Source organism: Salvelinus fontinalis, chromosome 30 (assembly GCF_029448725.1).
Source record: "Salvelinus fontinalis isolate EN_2023a chromosome 30, ASM2944872v1, whole genome shotgun sequence".
NCBI lineage: Eukaryota > Metazoa > Chordata > Actinopteri > Salmoniformes > Salmonidae > Salvelinus > Salvelinus fontinalis.
Genome location: NC_074694.1, coordinates 27,328,585 through 27,345,748, shown reverse-complemented (window position 1 = coordinate 27,345,748; position 17,164 = coordinate 27,328,585). Strand labels below are relative to the sequence as shown.

The 17,164-nt window shown below is 43.0% G+C and overlaps 1 protein-coding gene across 3 annotated transcripts in view; it reads left to right on the top strand.

The window, feature by feature from the left end:
* LOC129828922 (brain-specific angiogenesis inhibitor 1-associated protein 2-like protein 1) overlaps window positions 1-16,878 on the top strand; it is a 45,459-nt gene extending 28,581 nt beyond the window's left edge. Inside the window, exons 7-15 of one of the 3 annotated variants that reach the window (XM_055890239.1) lie at window positions 5,674-5,826; window positions 7,500-7,655; window positions 7,853-7,991; window positions 8,147-8,176; window positions 8,716-8,938; window positions 12,636-12,695; window positions 12,865-12,985; window positions 15,010-15,050; window positions 15,183-16,878. In XM_055890239.1, coding sequence (XP_055746214.1) covers window positions 5,674-5,826; window positions 7,500-7,655; window positions 7,853-7,991; window positions 8,147-8,176; window positions 8,716-8,938; window positions 12,636-12,695; window positions 12,865-12,985; window positions 15,010-15,050; window positions 15,183-15,255 — 996 coding nt within the window. In that variant the 3' untranslated portion in view covers window positions 15,256-16,878. Of the gene's footprint in view, window positions 1-5,673; window positions 5,827-7,499; window positions 7,656-7,852; window positions 7,992-8,146; window positions 8,177-8,715; window positions 8,939-12,635; window positions 12,696-12,864; window positions 13,019-15,009; window positions 15,051-15,182 lie in introns of all 3 variants that reach the window. The other 2 variants (XM_055890237.1, XM_055890238.1) reach the window with 2 other exon arrangements.
* The last annotated feature ends 286 nt before the right edge of the window (window positions 16,879-17,164 follow it).

The following is a 17,164-nucleotide window of genomic DNA, read 5'->3' as shown; positions in this document are numbered from 1 at the left end:
TCAATAATGTCCACTCAAATAGAGTAGACTTGGAGTGGTGCCTGGTAGCATATTTAGCCACTTACAGGAATCAGAGGATATACAGTAATAGTCTTCCTAACACAGTATACATTAAACATAGACTTCTTTAGTAAATCAATAGGACAAGTTGAGAGAGGGGCCAAGAAGATGCTGTCTGTTGATGAAACCCACTCTGGCTCTGCTTGTTACAAGGCTGCCTGTGCAATAACTCTTCGTCCACTCCTATTTTATTGACTGGTTTCACCAGCCCGACTTTGATGAGTGTCAGTTTATGAGGTGGGTTTATTTTTAGTAAGGGGCCCAATATATTGAGCTGCAACACATTTTTTATTATTGTTCTGACTGAAATCCGAGAAGCACTAGCTAACTGGAGGTTTTCAAGAGTAGAATCTTGTCTCTCTCTCTATTCAGTGATCACGATCTCTTCTTAATGGCTTCTTGGTTTTTATCTTGCTATTAACTATCTTTGTTTCAGTATGTAGATTACATTTGCCTATGGAAAGAGGGCTAAAATCTAGTTTTATCTCAGAGAAACTAATAGACAGTAATGTATTGTGGCTTGCTATGTGGAAGGAAACTGGTTTGTCATTATCCTATGTATATGACACCTGTTGATGAGACTAGATAAGGGCCAACACATCCACACACCCATGAACACTTTCTACTGTCATGTATCAGACTGTAGAGTATATTTAGTTTCGCCTCTACTGTGATTTTCTGTGGTTCAGTTGTCAGAATATAGAAATGGATGGAAAAGGTAACATCCTGCTCTCTCCAAAGTCATGCATGAATGTCTTTAATGGAATTTGCCCACAAATCTGTCGTTTTCAAACCCCTACAGGTTTGCTGCAACACTTGAGCTCAATTCAAGTTTCAAGTTTCAAGTCGTATTTGTTACATGCACAAGGACAGTGAAATGGTTCTTTCTCTGTATGTCTGTCTTTCTCTCTCTATCCTCTATCTCTCTCTTCCTCCCCTCTGTCTTTCTCAGTCTTCCAGCTATTGTTTGCAGTATAAATTAAGCTCCATAGTTTAGTTGTGGCCGCATCGTAGGGGGAAGAGGGAGGGGAAGAGCGAGAGACAGGGGAGTGGGGGAGAGAGCGAAAGAGAGAGAGAGAGAGAGAGAGAGAGAGAGAGAGAGAGAGAGAGAGGAGGGGAGGGGGGAGAGAGAGAGAGAGGCTGGGCTAAACATTAAAGGAGGGTCTGTGACACCACCACCACAACCCTAGAGACTAACCAGCTTTCGCTGTCGTCATGACAACCAGAAAAAGGAGAGGAGAGATAAGGGAGGAGACAGAGGGAGAGAGTTGTTTCAAAGAGGAGCTGAGCTTTGTCTGGGTGTGATGTCAGATTCCGTCGTCTGCTTTGTGAGGGTGTTTCAGTTCTGAGTCACTCTCTGGGAAGGAGTGTGTCCTGCTTCCCAAATGTCACCCTATTCTCTATATAGTGATCTACATTTGACTATACACTACATTGGGAATAGGGTGCCATTTGGGAGGCAGACGCAGGTTTTTTCAGCAGGGTGATTTTTTACAGGATAGGGATGGTGGAGTAACAACAGGGGGTGAGATGGAGCCAGACAGAGGAGAGACTTTGATTAGAAGGCTCATTAGTTATTCCTGAACAGTTAAGCAAGCTGCTTTTTTCTGAGCATGCAATTACAACCTTACTGAATGTTTTAACAATCAGTCTCCCTCTGTGTCCTCTCGTCAGTATCTGGAGACAATCTCATACATATACTGTACACGCAGAGTTAACAGTACGCCTGTCAGTAACCCAGTAATGACCTGACCCCTTTAGTTCCTTAATGACCCACCTGTCAGTTCAAACAACTCTAACTGACCTGTCCCCTTTAGTTCCTTAATGACCCCCCCCATCAGTTCAAACAACTCTAACTGACCTGTCCCCTTTAGTTCCTTAATGACCCCCCCATCAGTTCAAACAACTTTAACTGACCTGTCCCCTTTAGTTCCTTAATGACCCCCCCATCAGTTCAAACAACTCTAACTGACCTGTCCCCTTTAGTTCCTTAATGACCCCCCCATCAGTACAACAAACCCTTACTAACCTGTCCCCTTTAGTTCCTTAATGACCCCCCCCCCTCCCCCCCTCAGTTTAAACAACTCTAACTGACCTGTCCCATTTAGTTCCTTAATGACCTCCCCCCCCCCCATCAGTTCAACCAACCCTAACTGACCTGTCCCCTTTAGTTCCTTAATGACCCCCCCCTCCCCCCATCAGTTCAACCAACTCTAACTGACCTGTCCCCTTTAGTTCCTTAATGACCCCCCCCCTCCCCCCATCAGTTCAACCAACCCTAACTGACCTGTCCCCTTTAGTTCCTTAATGACCCCCCCCTCCCCCCATCAGTTCAACCAACTCTAACTGACCTGTCCCCTTTAGTTCCTTAATGACCCCCCCCCCCCCCCCCCGTCAGTTCAACCAACTCTAACTGACCTGTCCCCTTTTGTTCCTTAATGACCCCCCCATCAGTTCAACCAACCCTTACTGACCTGTCCCCTTTAGTTCCTTAATGACCCCCCCCCCCCCCAATCAGTACAACAAACCCTTACTAACCTGTCCTCTTTAGTTCCTTAATGACCCCCCCATCAGTTCAACCAACTCTAACTGACCTGTCCCCTTTAGTTCCTTAATAACCCCCCCATCAGTTCAAACAACTCTAACTGACCTGTCCCCTTTAGTTCCTTAATGACCCCCCCCCTCCCCCCATCAGTTTAAACAACTCTAACTGACCTGTCCCCTTTAGTTCCTTAATGACCCCCCCCCCCCCCATCAGTTCAACCAACCCTAACTGACCTGTCCCCTTTAGTTCCTTAATGACCCCCCCCCCCCCCCCCCATCAGTTCAACCAACCCTAACTGACCTGTCCCCTTTAGTTCCTTAATGACCCCCCCCCCCCCCCCCCCAATCAGTACACCAAACCCTTACTAACCTGTCCTCTTTAGTTCCTTAATGACCCCCCCGTCAGTTCAACCAACTCTAACTGACCTGTCCTCTTTAGTTCCTTAATGACCCCCCCCCCTCCCCAATCAGTACACCAAACCCTTACTAACCTGTCCTCTTTAGTTCCTTAATGACCCCCCCCATCAGTTCAAACAACTCTAACTGACCTGTCCCCTTTAGTTCCTTAATGACCCCCCCATCAGTTCAAACAACTCTAACTGACCTGTCCCCTTTAGTTCCTTAATGACCCCCCCCCCCCCTCCCCCCATCAGTTTAAACAACTCTAACTGACCTGTCCCCTTTAGTTCCTTAATGACCCCCCCCCCCCCCATCAGTTCAACCAACCCTAACTGACCTGTCCCCTTTAGTTCCTTAATGACCCCCCCCCCCCCATCAGTTCAACCAACCCTAACTGACCTGTCCCCTTTAGTTCCTTAATTACCCCCCCCCCCCCCCCCGTCAGTTCAACTAACCCTAACTGACCTGTCCCCTTTAGTTCCTTAATGACCCCCCCCCCCCATCAGTTCAACCAACCCTAACTGACCTGTCCCCTTTAGTTCCTTAATGACCCCCCCCCCCGTCAGTTCAACTAACCCTAACTGACCTGTCCCCTTTAGTTCCTTAATGACCCCCCCCCCATCAGTTCAACCAACCCTAACTGACCTGTCCCCTTTAGTTCCTTAATGACCCCCCCCCCCCCGTCAGTTCAACTAACCCTAACTGACCTGTCCCCTTTAGTTCCTTAATGACCCCCCCCCCCCCCCCCGTCAGTTCAACTAACCCTAACTGACCTGTCCCCTTTAGTTCCTTAATGACCCCCCCCCCCCATCAGTTCAACCAACCCTAACTGACCTGTCCCCTTTAGTTCCTTAATGACCCCCCCCCCCCCCCAATCAGTACACCAAACCCTTACTAACCTGTCCTCTTTAGTTCCTTAATGACCCCCCCGTCAGTTCAACCAACTCTAACTGACCTGTCCTCTTTAGTTCCTTAATGACCCCCCCCCCCTCCCCAATCAGTACACCAAACCCTTACTAACCTGTCCTCTTTAGTTCCTTAATGACCCCCCCCATCAGTTCAAACAACTCTAACTGACCTGTCCCCTTTAGTTCCTTAATGACCCCCCCATCAGTTCAAACAACTCTAACTGACCTGTCCCCTTTTGTTCCTTAATGACCCCCCCCCCCCTCCCCCCATCAGTTTAAACAACTCTAACTGACCTGTCCCCTTTAGTTCCTTAATGACCCCCCCCCCCCCCATCAGTTCAACCAACCCTAACTGACCTGTCCCCTTTAGTTCCTTAATGACCCCCCCCCCCCATCAGTTCAACCAACCCTAACTGACCTGTCCCCTTTAGTTCCTTAATGACCCCCCCCCCCCCCCCCCGTCAGTTCAACTAACCCTAACTGACCTGTCCCCTTTAGTTCCTTAATGACCCCCCCCCCCCATCAGTTCAACCAACCCTAACTGACCTGTCCCCTTTAGTTCCTTAATGACCCCCCCCCCGTCAGTTCAACTAACCCTAACTGACCTGTCCCCTTTAGTTCCTTAATGACCCCCCCCCCATCAGTTCAACCAACCCTAACTGACCTGTCCCCTTTAGTTCCTTAATGACCCCCCCCCCCCCCCGTCAGTTCAACTAACCCTAACTGACCTGTCCCCTTTAGTTCCTTAATGACCCCCCCCCCCCCCCCCCGTCAGTTCAACTAACCCTAACTGACCTGTCCCCTTTAGTTCCTTAATGACCCCCCCCCCCATCAGTTCAACCAACCATAACTGACCTGTCCCCTTTAGTTCCTTAATGACCCCCCCCCCCCCCCCGTCAGTTCAACTAACCCTAACTGACCTGTCCCCTTTAGTTCCTTAATGACCCCCCCCCCATCAGTTCAACCAACCCTAACTGACCTGTCCCCTTTTGTTCCTTAATGACCCCCCCCCCCCCCGTCAGTTCAACTAACCCTAACTGACCTGTCCCCTTTAGTTCCTTAATGACCCCCCCCCCCCCCCCCCGTCAGTTCAACTAACCCTAACCTGTCCCCTTTAGTTCCTTAATGACCCCCCCCCCCCCCCCCCGTCAGTTCAACTAACCCTAACTGACCTGTCCCCTGTAGTTCCTTAATGACCCCCCCCCCCCGTCAGTTCAACTAACCCTAACTAACCTGTCCCCTTTAGTTCCTTAATGACCCCCCCCCCCCGTCAGTTCAACTAACCCTAACTAACCTGTCCCCTTTAGTTCCTTAATGACCCCCCCCCCCACCCCCGTCAGTTCAACTAACCCTAACTAACCTGTCCCCTTTAGTTCCTTAATGACCCCCCCCCCCCCCGTCAGTTCAACTAACCCTAACTAACCTGTCCCCTTTAGTTCCTTAATGACCCCCCCCCCCGTCAGTTCAACTAACCCTAACTGACCTGTCCCCTTTAGTTCCTTAATGACCCCCCCCCCCCCCCCCCCGTCAGTTCAACTAACCCTAACTAACCTGTCCCCTTTAGTTCCTTAATGACCCCCCCCCCCCCCCGTCAGTTCAACTAACCCTAACTAACCTGTCCCCTTTAGTTCCTTAATGACCCCCCCCCCCCCCCCCGTCAGTTCAACTAACCCTAACTAACCTGTCCCCTTTAGTTCCTTAATGACCCCCCCCCCCGTCAGTTCAACTAACCCTAACTGACCTGTCTCTCCTCTTCCCTCAGTATATGAAGACCATCTCGTCACGGCAGAGTGACATGCAGAAGTTCATCGCTGACGGCTGCAGAGAGGCCCTCCTGGAGGAGAAGAGACGATTCTGCTTTCTGGTCGACAAACACTGCATGTTCTCCTACCATGTCACCGCCTTCCATGAGAAGGTACTGCACATAAGGGGTTTAGTCCTTTAGTTAACCTTTAGTCATTTAGGCCTAAAGTAGATGTAATTTTTTTAAAGTAAGGCGAGGGATTAAAAATGTGCATTTAGGACCTCAGACTGGGGCGAAGGTTCACCATCCAACAGGACAACGAACCTAAGCACACAGCCAAGACAACGCAGGAGTGGCTTTGGGACAAGTCTATGAATGTCCTTGAGTGGTCCAGCCAGAGCCCGGACTTGAACCCGATCGAACTCTTTGGAGAGACCTGAAAATAGCTCCCCATCAAGCCTGACAGAACTTGAGAGGATCTGCAGAGAAGAATGGGAGAAACTCCCCAAATACAGTTGTGCCAGACTAGCGTCATACCCAAGTAGATGCGAGGCTGTAATCCCAGCCAAAGGGGCTTCAACAGAGTACTGAGTAAAGGGTCTGAATACTTATGAATACTTACTGTATGTTTGTTTTTTGTATTTATTTATTTTTTGCAAAAATGTCTAATAACTTGTTTTTGCTTTGTCATTATGGGGTATTGTGTGTAGGTTGATGAATGCATAAACTCTCTTTTTTAATCCATTTTAGAATAAAACTGTAATGTAACAAAATGTGGAAACATTTAAGGGGTCTGAATACTAGCAGTCTACTAAAGTAATCAGACCTATTCTTTCTAGAACTAACTGCTTCAGCTTCTATTCAGCTCGAATTCTACATTTAACACTTCTCCCACTACCATACAAATATTTTTAGACAGCTGTTGCAACCACACACTTTCTTCAGAAAATGTACCTTTTCTAGTTTTGTCATATTTATCTTACCTTAGTGTTTGTAGGCTGACTAGCATCTATTGAGTTTCAATGTCCCATAAATTGAATGCCCAAATCAACTTAAAATATCTACAAAACAAGTTTTGCAGTCACATAACCCAAATGGGGGTGGCAGGTAGCCTAGTGGTTAGAGCGATAGGCCAGTAACCGTAAAGGTTGTGAGAACGAATCCCCGATCTGACAAGGTAAAAATCTGTCGTTCTGCCCCTGAACAAGGCAGTTAACCCACTGTTCCTAGGCCGTCACTGTAAATAATAATTTTTTCTCAACTGACTTACCTAGTTAAATAAAGGTTAAAAAAAATGGAAGGCTACAGTTTTTTTTGTCCTAAAATTACTGTTCATAATTTACACATTTTTATTTGGATTCACATGATTCGATTCAAGGGGATTGAACAGAATCCAACCTACTACAATAGCAAAGTGAATTGTTTGTTTCGTCAAAAATAATAATTTAAAATAATCGATTCACATAAATCAAATTAAATGTTCAAAACCATAAAAAATATATTTATGTGAAGCGGGGCATCCGTTAAACAGTAAATCAACTTTGTTAGGCCATAGTTAACCTTGACTTAAAGGTAGACTCAGTGATGTGACATCATCATACACAGAGGGGTTACTTCCTAGTTAGTCACATCAACAACAGCAGGATTCAAATCTACCAAATAGATTTGTGCCCTCTCGAGGCATTATGCCCACCTTGGGGTTGATATGGCTGAGATTATATGTGTTGTTCAGCACTGTAACCAATGCTCCCCCTAACTTGGCCATATAACATACTAGTTATGAATGCTTTATAAAGCTTTATTGCACCTTTATAATAACTGGTCTATATCTATCTGCACTGTAGGCCAAAGAGCTGCTGGCGGTAAAGCTGCCCAGCTGGCAGGATAAATGCAGCGATGCCACCAAGGTCCCTGACACGGTGATGACCATGATAAAGGGGCTCCGCACTCCCGTGTCTGGAACCCCAGAAGCCTCGCCTCGCGTTGAGCGCTACAACAGGGTGAGTGGGATGTCATGGCTGTTATTACACTGTTGTTACAATGCTATAACAAGAGAAGGACAAGCTATAATCATTCCCCGCTTTACTTGGTTATAGGCTTGGCTCTTCTCATAAATGATATTTGCTCTTCTAGATGGATTGCATGTACTGTGACTTGCATGTACATAACATAACCTGTTTTATGTCTTCTCTATCAGAACAATGGGGACTCGATGGTTCCCCCACCAGCCCCCCAGCTGAAGGCCCAGATCAGTCCACTGGTTAACATGTTCAACCAGGACGTTCCCCACGCCTCCATCACATCCACATACACCTCCACATCAGACCACAACTCAGGTACTACTGCAGCCTCACACCTCAGGCTTCAGTCTTTGGATTGAAGTTTGGGTATGTGTTTCATTGTGTGTGTAGTTGTACATGTACTCCATATCAAAAATGTGAAAATATAGCAGGTTTTGGTAGCTGGTATCTTATATAGAGATTATGTTTAGTTTTACAGAGTCTCACACCACCTTCCCCATGTAAGTATGCTGCCTTTCGTAATCTGACTTGTACAAATGGATAAAATAGATAACAGAGATAAAATAATAGGTGCTGTCCTAATCTACATGTAATGTCTTGTTTGGGAATATTTGATCTTGTGCACCGGGGCCTTATTGAGTACATGTGCTAGACAGATCATATTCAGAAATCCAAAGAAGGTTCAGGACGGCTACTGAATTCCCTTCAAATTGTGTTGCATCTTCCCTTTAATCCTGCTAATGTATCTGTTCTTACTTCATTTGTTCTCCATGTCTTCTTTTATTGAATGTTCAAATTATACAGAAAATTCCGCTGAAAAACCAATTCTCCTCTTTAATGATGCAATTTTTCTTCTCCGGATGGTAATTTAGACCAGGGTTATAAATCACTAGCTATAAGCCATGTCTTCTCCCTGATATACTTAGCAAAGTATCAATTTGAACTCTGCTATTGTAAATATCAAGTATTTCAGAGAGTCCTTGCTGTCTTTCTGCAATTTGATAGTAAAAAACATTTAACTTGAACTTTGACCTTACAGACCAGGGCAGTATGGAGGACGGTGGCAGTCTGTCTCTGTCCAGGTCGGTGTCGATAGGTTCAGGGCTGAACGTGGGCAGGAAGCAACGGGTCAGGACCATCTTCCCTCACACGGCCGGCAACAACGACACACTCCTTTCCTTTGACGACGGTAACATCATCATGCTGCTAATCCAGGAGGACAAGGACGGATGGCTGTATGGAGAGCTGGAGAATACCCGGCAGTAAGTCTCTATTCACTGGTTAATAAGGCCTTTATGAACCTTTTTGAAGCTTTATTACTCCTTTATAAAGGCTCATTAACCTGGAGAAGATCTGGCAGTAAGTCACTATTTACTGGTTATTAAGGGTTTATGAGGGTTTTTGAAGCTTTATTACAGGTTTATAAAAGCTTATTGACATCACTGGTATTAAGAGTTTGTAAAGCTTTATTACACTTTTACAAAGATTTATTACACCTTTATTACACAATAATTCAGGCCGTATTAACCTATAGATGCAGATCTAAGGTCTCTCAGAGAAGTTATGCAATGTTGCCACCAACATTTGTGCAATTTCCTTCTGTGGTACAGGTGTTGGTATTCACACAACTGTTTTTAGGTGTGTAACGATAAGGAAATGTACTGTATCTCCGCAAATACGCAAGTGTATCAACTTGGGAATTGTTCTCATTTTTGAGGAGGCAATACTTAAAGAGTTTATTTCCAAAACGCCATATGCACCAATTTCTCACATTTGTGTTTTTTCATCAGGAATGATTGCTTATAAGTACCTTCATGTTTGTGTAACATATTACTGTTCTCAGATTTTTTATTCATAGATTTTAGATGTGTATGTTTTTTTGCAAAACGCTATATATCCATTATTTAGCTGGAATGGAATGTTCGTATCCTGTATATTTGACTGTCATATGTGGTTGTCTCACCTAACTATTTTAAGATGCTTACTCGTCAGTTGCACTGGATAAGAGCATCAACTAAATTACTAAAATGTCAAATGTAAATGTTTTTCGTACAGATCATCAGATACTACTGTATTGCATTATTTATTTGAAATATTTTTTTAAATATTGATGTCACAAATATACAATTTGTGCAGTTCTTTATATAAAAACATATTTGTTACATTTGACTGTGTAAAACCGAGCAGTACTACTTATTTCTCTGAGAGTGATGCGGATATGTAGCAATCTTTGTTTACGTTTTTTTCATCTCTGACTACAGTGGCGATAGAACCAGGTACCAGTTGAAAGTAGTGCATTGGAAAATTGGTGCTCATTATGTTTTGTTAAGCCGTTAAATGTCAGGTCTGAAAGTAATGTTATTGTTAAAGCAGTTGTATCTGTGCCATTCAGAATAGTATTTCAGAAGATGAGTTGTGGGTAATTTAATATTATTTCAGAAAACCAGGTGTGGGTAATTGCGGTGAGGCCACAGAGACCGATGGCTCAAAACCACCTTGGTAATTATGTGTGCATGCTTTGATGGCTGGTCTTGTGTCTCCCTCTCTCTATCTGTTCATTAAAGTCATTAGTGCTCATATGTAGGTGAAAGATCAGAGAATAGGAGAGAGAGGGAGAGAGGGAGAGAGAGTGCTTTAAGCAGAGATGTTAGTCTACCTGCTTGACATTTTCCCTCTGAAACAAATTAGCAAAGCCCATTTCATGACCCTTTGACATTGTCAGCCATTATTATTGCTTTGGGAATGAAATTGTTTTTAAAGTTATCAGTGACAGCTTGTCAAGAACAGAGACTTGGTACCTCCAAGTAAACAGCCCATAAGCAACCCGTTTAATATTAGCATAATATAATAAGACATTTTTTTATTTTATTTTTACAGTGAGATTTGGCTTGGGAACAATTTCTGTATTTCTTAACTTGAAACAGTGTCTTCGAAGCGAATCTGTCATTTATTTGATCATTGAAATATGTGTTTCACATGCCTTCAGGGACATTTGGCTTACTTCAAGTGAGTGTCACGTTCTGACCATAGTTCTTGTGTGTTGTGTTTGTTTTAGTGTTGGTCAGGACGTGAGCTAGGTGGGCATTCTATGTTGTGTGTCTAGTTTGTCTGTTTCTATGTTTGGCCTAATATGGTTCTGAATCAGAGGCAGATGTTTTGTGTTGTCTCTGATTGGGAATCATATATAGGTGGCTTGTTTTGTGTTGGGGTTTGTGGGTGGTTGTTTCCTGTCTCTGTGTTTTGTCTGCACCAGAAAGGACTGTATCAGTAAGCCACGTTTGTTATTTTGTAGTTTTGTAAGTGTTTTCGCCTGTTAATTAAACATGTTAAACACGAGCTACGCTGCGTCTTGGTTCGATCCCTGTTACACTCTCTCTTCTCGTGAAGAGAGGGAAGGCTGCCGTTACAGTGAGAATATACACAACCGTTCAAAAGTTTGGGGTCACTTAGAAATGTCCTTGTTTTTGAAAGAAAAGCAAATTTTTTGGCCTTTAATATAACATAAAATTGATCAGAAATACAGTGTAGACATCGTTAATGTTGTAAATGACAATTGTAGCTGGAAACAACTGATTTTAATGGAATATCTACATAGGCGTACAGAGGCCCATTATCAGTAACCATCACTCCTGTGTTCCAATGGCACGTTGTGTTAGCTAATCCAAGTTTATCATTTTAAAAGGCTAAATGATCATTAGAAAACCCTTTTGAAATTATTAGCACAGCTGAAAATTGTTGTGCTGATTTAAAGAAGCAATAAAACTGGCCTTCTTTAGACTAGTTGAATATCTGGAGCATCAGCATTTGTGGGTTCGATTACAGGCTCAAAAATGTCCAGAAACAAAAAACTTTTTTCTGAAACTCGTCAGTCTATTCTTGTTCTGAGAAATGAAGGCTATTCCATGTGAGAAATATCCAAGAAACTGAAGATTTTGCACAATGCTGTGTACTACTCCCTTCACAGAACAGCGCAAACGGGCTCTAACCAGAATAGAAAGAGGAGTGGGAGGCTCAACGTCAACAGTGAAGAAGCGACTTCGGGATGCTGGCCTTCTAGGCAGTGCTGGCCTTCTAGGCAGTTGCAAAGAAAAAGCCATATCTCAGACCGGCCAATAAAAATAAAAGATTAAGATGGGAACACAGACAGTGGACAGAGGAACTCTGCCTAGAAGGCCAGCTTCCCAGAGTCGCCTCTTCACGGTTGACGTTGAGACTGGTGTTTTGCGGGCACTATTTAATGAAGCTGCCAGTTGAGGACTTGTGAGGCATCTGTTTCTCAAACTAGACACTCTAATGTACATGTCCTCTTGCTCAGTTGTGCACCGGGGCCTCCCACTCCTTCTATTCTGGTTATGGCCAGTTTGCGCTGCTCTGTGAAGGGAGTAGTACACAGTATGTACGAGATCTTCAGTTTCTTGGCAATTTATCGCATGGAATAGCCTTCATTTCTCAGAACAAGAATTAACTGACGAGTTTCAGAAAAAAAAGGTTTCTGGACATTTTGAGCCTGTAATCGAACAAGCAAATGCTGATGCTCTAGATACTCAGCTAGTCTAAAGAAGGCCAGTTTTATCAGAACAACAGTTTTCAGCTGTGTAAACATAATTTCAAAAGGGTTTTCTAATGATCAATTAGCCTTTTAAAATGATAAACTTGGATTAGCTAACACAACGTGCCATTGGAACACAGGAGTGATGGTTGCTGATAATGGCCCTCTGTAGATATTCCATAAAAAATCTGTCGTTTACAGCTACAATAGTCATTTACAACATTAACAATGTCTACACTGTATTTCTGATCAACTTGATGTTATTTGAATGGACAAAAAATGTGCTTTTCTTTCAAAAACAAGAACATTTCTAAGTGACCCCAAACTTTTGAACGGTAGAATATATATTTTTTAATGATGTTATTTATTGTTTTATTTGGCAAATATTTTGGTGTGTCTGTTTGTTTCAGGCGGGGGTGGTTTCCCTCATCATACTGCCGACCTTACAATGAACCACTGATCTCAAACAGGTAAGACCAAGACACATATAACCATGTGATAATCTTATGATATTGCTTACAACTACCCAATCCTCTCAAATCTTTAGGGGTCTTTCAAGAAGTGTCTAGAATAAGTACAAACAAGGTTATTTTGGACCAGGTAAAGTTGTAAAATGTGTGTATCTGTCTATGTCTACAGTTTGGGGACACCGGTGCGTTGTCTGAGTGTGGCCAGTCTTCCGGAACAGGAAGAGGAAGAGCCTGTTCTGCTGCCGCCACCAGACTACAGCGACGGGAAGGAGAGTAGCCCTGTCAGAATGGTCAGCTCCTCCACACCCTCACCCAAAAACACGGTCAGAACCCAGTCATCCCTTCGATATTCTCACTTTACAGTACAGTCAGCAGCCCACTTTAAAGTGACCTACGGGGTCTCTGAAATGTCTGAACAACTTTGATTTCAGTGTTGTTTATCAGCCCACATGCTGGGAAGTGGTCTCCTTAGGGTGAACGTTAAACCTCCACACTCTCCTCAGGTTTATTGTTGGATGACCTAACGTGGAATACTTTTTACTAGTGTATTTTCACCTGGGCTAGTTAGGGATGTAGTCCCACCACCAGGAACACATTAGGCTAGGTCATGACAGAAACAGGGTTTTGAGGTTGTGTTAATGTAACCCCTGTCTGCCACACTCTCAGCTGTCCCAATAGGAGAACCCTTTTTGATTCCAGGTAGAAACCTTTTAGGTTCCATGTAGAACTCTTTTGGGCTTCATGTAGAACTCTCTTTGGAAAGGGTTCTACATAAAACCCAAAATGGTTCTACCTGGAACCAAAAGGGTTCTTCAAATGGTTATCCTATAGGGACAGCCAAAGAACCCTTATAGGTTTTAAATAGCACATAAGTAGAGTGAGGTGGAGGAGGAGCATGAGAGAGAGCTGTCGCATCGAAAAATAAAGACATTTAAAAAATGCTCCCTGCCTGGTTTTGTCTCTGCGCAGAAAGGGAGGGAGGGACACAGAAAGGGAGGGAGGGAAGGAGGGAGGGAGGACAACGGGGGTATAGGCCTACACAGAAATATTGCTCATCCACACAGCTTCAATTAGGACCTGCATGGTGTCAGCTGGTTTGAGAATGAAGTAATCAAGTAGTCTCTCTCTTTCCTCTCATTGCCTTTGTGTGCTGGAACTGCTGCCTCAGGGCTTTGAGAGAAATACACTGCTGTTAGGGATGTTATCGTAATAGAGTTGGCATCCCTCCCTCCCCGTTCTCTCCCCCATGCCCCCCATCTGCTCTTCTCCTTACCTTTCTCTCTACTTCTCAAAGTTGCCTCCCCATCTGTTCTCCCCATTCCCCACCTCTCACCCTTTCCTCCTTAGAAGTCCCATACTTTCTTGCTTCCCTCCCCCTTTGATCCCCCTCCCTCCTCACTTCCATTTGATCATGTGATCGTAGAGAGGTGACTTTGCTCTTTAGGTTATTGTCGCTGCCAGATTGTTTAATGGTCTCTGATGTAAGCCACTCCATGGGGCCTCTCGCATAGGTGCCTCTGTGCCCTCACTTCTGGACACAGACTGCCCTCTAGTGGAATGTTAGGGTACTGGTTATGTCCTGAAGTAGTTTGAACAAGCCTATTACAGCAGTGTTCCTGTGCAGTACAAAAACTTAACAGCCTACAGGCTGATCCACTGTTAGATTGTATCCTTATCTGATGTCTTGAAGATCCAAAATGAACACAACTTGGAGAGGGTTTGTTTCCTCTCATCCATCATCAGATATTTTATTTTAATTTCTGAGTGCAGACATTTTTTTGTTAGACAGATACACATTCATACATCCTAAAACATAGCTAAGTAATCAGTTCAGCATCTCATTTAAAACTATCTTCATCACGTTCACTTGTTTGGATTTACAATAAGATTTCCATCTACTCAGAGAAGAGGTGTTTCTAGAGGTGTTTCTAGAGGTGTTTCACGTTTGTAATGTTGAGTGTCCTTTATGTGATTGTAGATTTGCTGATAGCAGTAGTCAGCTGTTATGCAACAATTGCAGTCTACCTGTGATAAGTTTCTAGAGGTGTGCTGTGTGCTGGCCTTTCTAGACATTCTAGATTCCTGACTCCCAACGTGAGGTTATGGTACACTCAGTCTCCGTACGTCCCAGAGTTCTTCACTTGGGAGTGACACAACGACTGTGTGTTGACAGTTGACATCCTTATCCAACCTGTCTGACTAGAAACAATCTTTCACACTCACAGCTGCACGGGAGGCAATACAGCACGTACTAAATATGCACAGCATGTATCTGGACTTTTAAGTGTTTCTCTTTCTTTCATTTTGTAAACAGATCTCTCTACCCAATGGGGTTGGAAAGGCTCCCTTTCTGGGGTAAGTCATATAATAACTATGCTATAACATTATAACCTATCACCTGGATTATGCACTGATTTTGATGGGAAATTTGAATAAAAAATAATAAGGATGTCACCTATTACAATGTGTTATTGAAATATTTTCCAGAGGTGGGAATCCCTTTGCCACTGTCAAACTGAGACCTACAGTGACCAATGACAGATCAGCACCAATCGTCTGATTACCAGGGATCATCCAGATAGGATTTATGAAGCTTGGAATCTCTGCACCACCAACACTTCAGAATCACAGTCCGACAAGATGTCCAGAGAGCCTGGCTTTACTCTGCTTCAGCAAACCAGCTCCATTGTTGCCAGGTCCGTTGCAACTGCATTGTAAAACAGACCAGTGAAGTGACAATAAATATGGGCAGTGCTGAGACAGACTAATATCCAGGCTACCTTCCTGACTCATCAGCACTCAGATAAAAAATGAATAATAATAATCTGTCTGTAGTAGTTGTGGGAATTTGTTGGGAAAAGAAGAGCTCAGTTATTTTCCATGTTTATTTTTTCATTATTACGTGCCCATTTTTAAATGTGGAGACTATTTATGTAAACATATGAAACAAATTGAGTTTAAACAGTGAGAGTTTATGGAATAATGAAAATACCGACTAGGCACAGACATCCATCCGTTCAGCATCTATTTTGATTTACAGTTGGTTGAGTTGTCAACTAATGTGAAATCAACAACAAATTGCACCATGTCATTGGATTTAGGTTCAAAGTTGGTTGAAAAAAAGACAAAATTCCCTGATATTGAAGACTTTACGCAAAATCCAATCTGTTTTCCATGTTGATTCAACTTCATCACAAATATGTTTTGTTGTCGAAATGACGTGGAAACAAAGTTGATCCAATCCATTTATGCCTAGCAGGTAGTGTCCATTTTTTAATTAAAATAAGGGATTTTTGATTTGACAGACTACTAAATGAATGTATTCTGAATGGGGAATGCATTGACATATGGCCATGCTATTTCTTCATACTTTTAAATTGTATTTTTTCAAACTTGTTCATGATGTTTATACAATAATTGTAGGGCGGAAATTTCTTTTTGACTTTTCATGGTAAGCTGAAGGTTGTGTGCATACAAATACACAATTGTTGTAAATCACAATCACATTGTTTTTGGTAGAAATACAGTATGAGCCATGCAGTATATCAAAAGAGTAAACCGTTTGTTAAAATCTTCCTTCTGTGTAGAGTAATTCATGATACACACCACACTGCTGTCCATACTAATTGATGATTACCATCCCAAATAAGTATTTGAAATGAACACGGGACATGGTTCCTCCTCTTCTATCTCTGTTCAGATACTGATGTGTATCGTTTTCATTCTCTAAAGGTGAGAAGGAAAAATATGTAACATGATGTTCTGTCCTTGTCCTCAAGTTTTGTAAATATATCATGGGTAAAATGGTTGTCTGAAAATAAATATATATTTCTTGGCACCATGTAGACTAATGTAATGTTATCTCACAGTGAAACAAGATAAACCTTACATGGTCCTTATTCATGTATTGGCTTTGCAATGTACTGCCATAGCCTACTGTGTATCTGTATGAAGACGTGCATTATAATTGAATATGTTGTTCATCCCTTAATACATGAGATGAAATGGAGAATAACAAGCTTTGGTTGTCTTTTATTGAATTAGTCGTTTTTTATATTGAATGAATGAGTAGGCTACCATTCTTTCCGGACCCATAGTAAATAGCTTTAAGTTATGTTAATTTGATTACCATAAACACACACACACATAAATCTTTCAATAAAGATGTCTATGTTTACCACGAGTCAATTTTCACTACTATTTTGTCAGGTCATAAGACACATTTAGAAGGAAACGCATGAGACAACAGTGGGGATTGTCAGTAGGACATTACTGTCCATGCCTAGGTAATTCTATAACATCCACTCTCTACTACTAGTGGTTATATCCAGTGTCTGTTTGTCTGTCTGTCTGAGGGTGTTGGGGGAAAAGCCCATTTCTGTTCTAACCAAATTTACTTTTACGTTTGTCCATTTAGCAGACTTACAGTCAGTGCAACAACACATCACAAAGTAAAACTTTCCTCAATA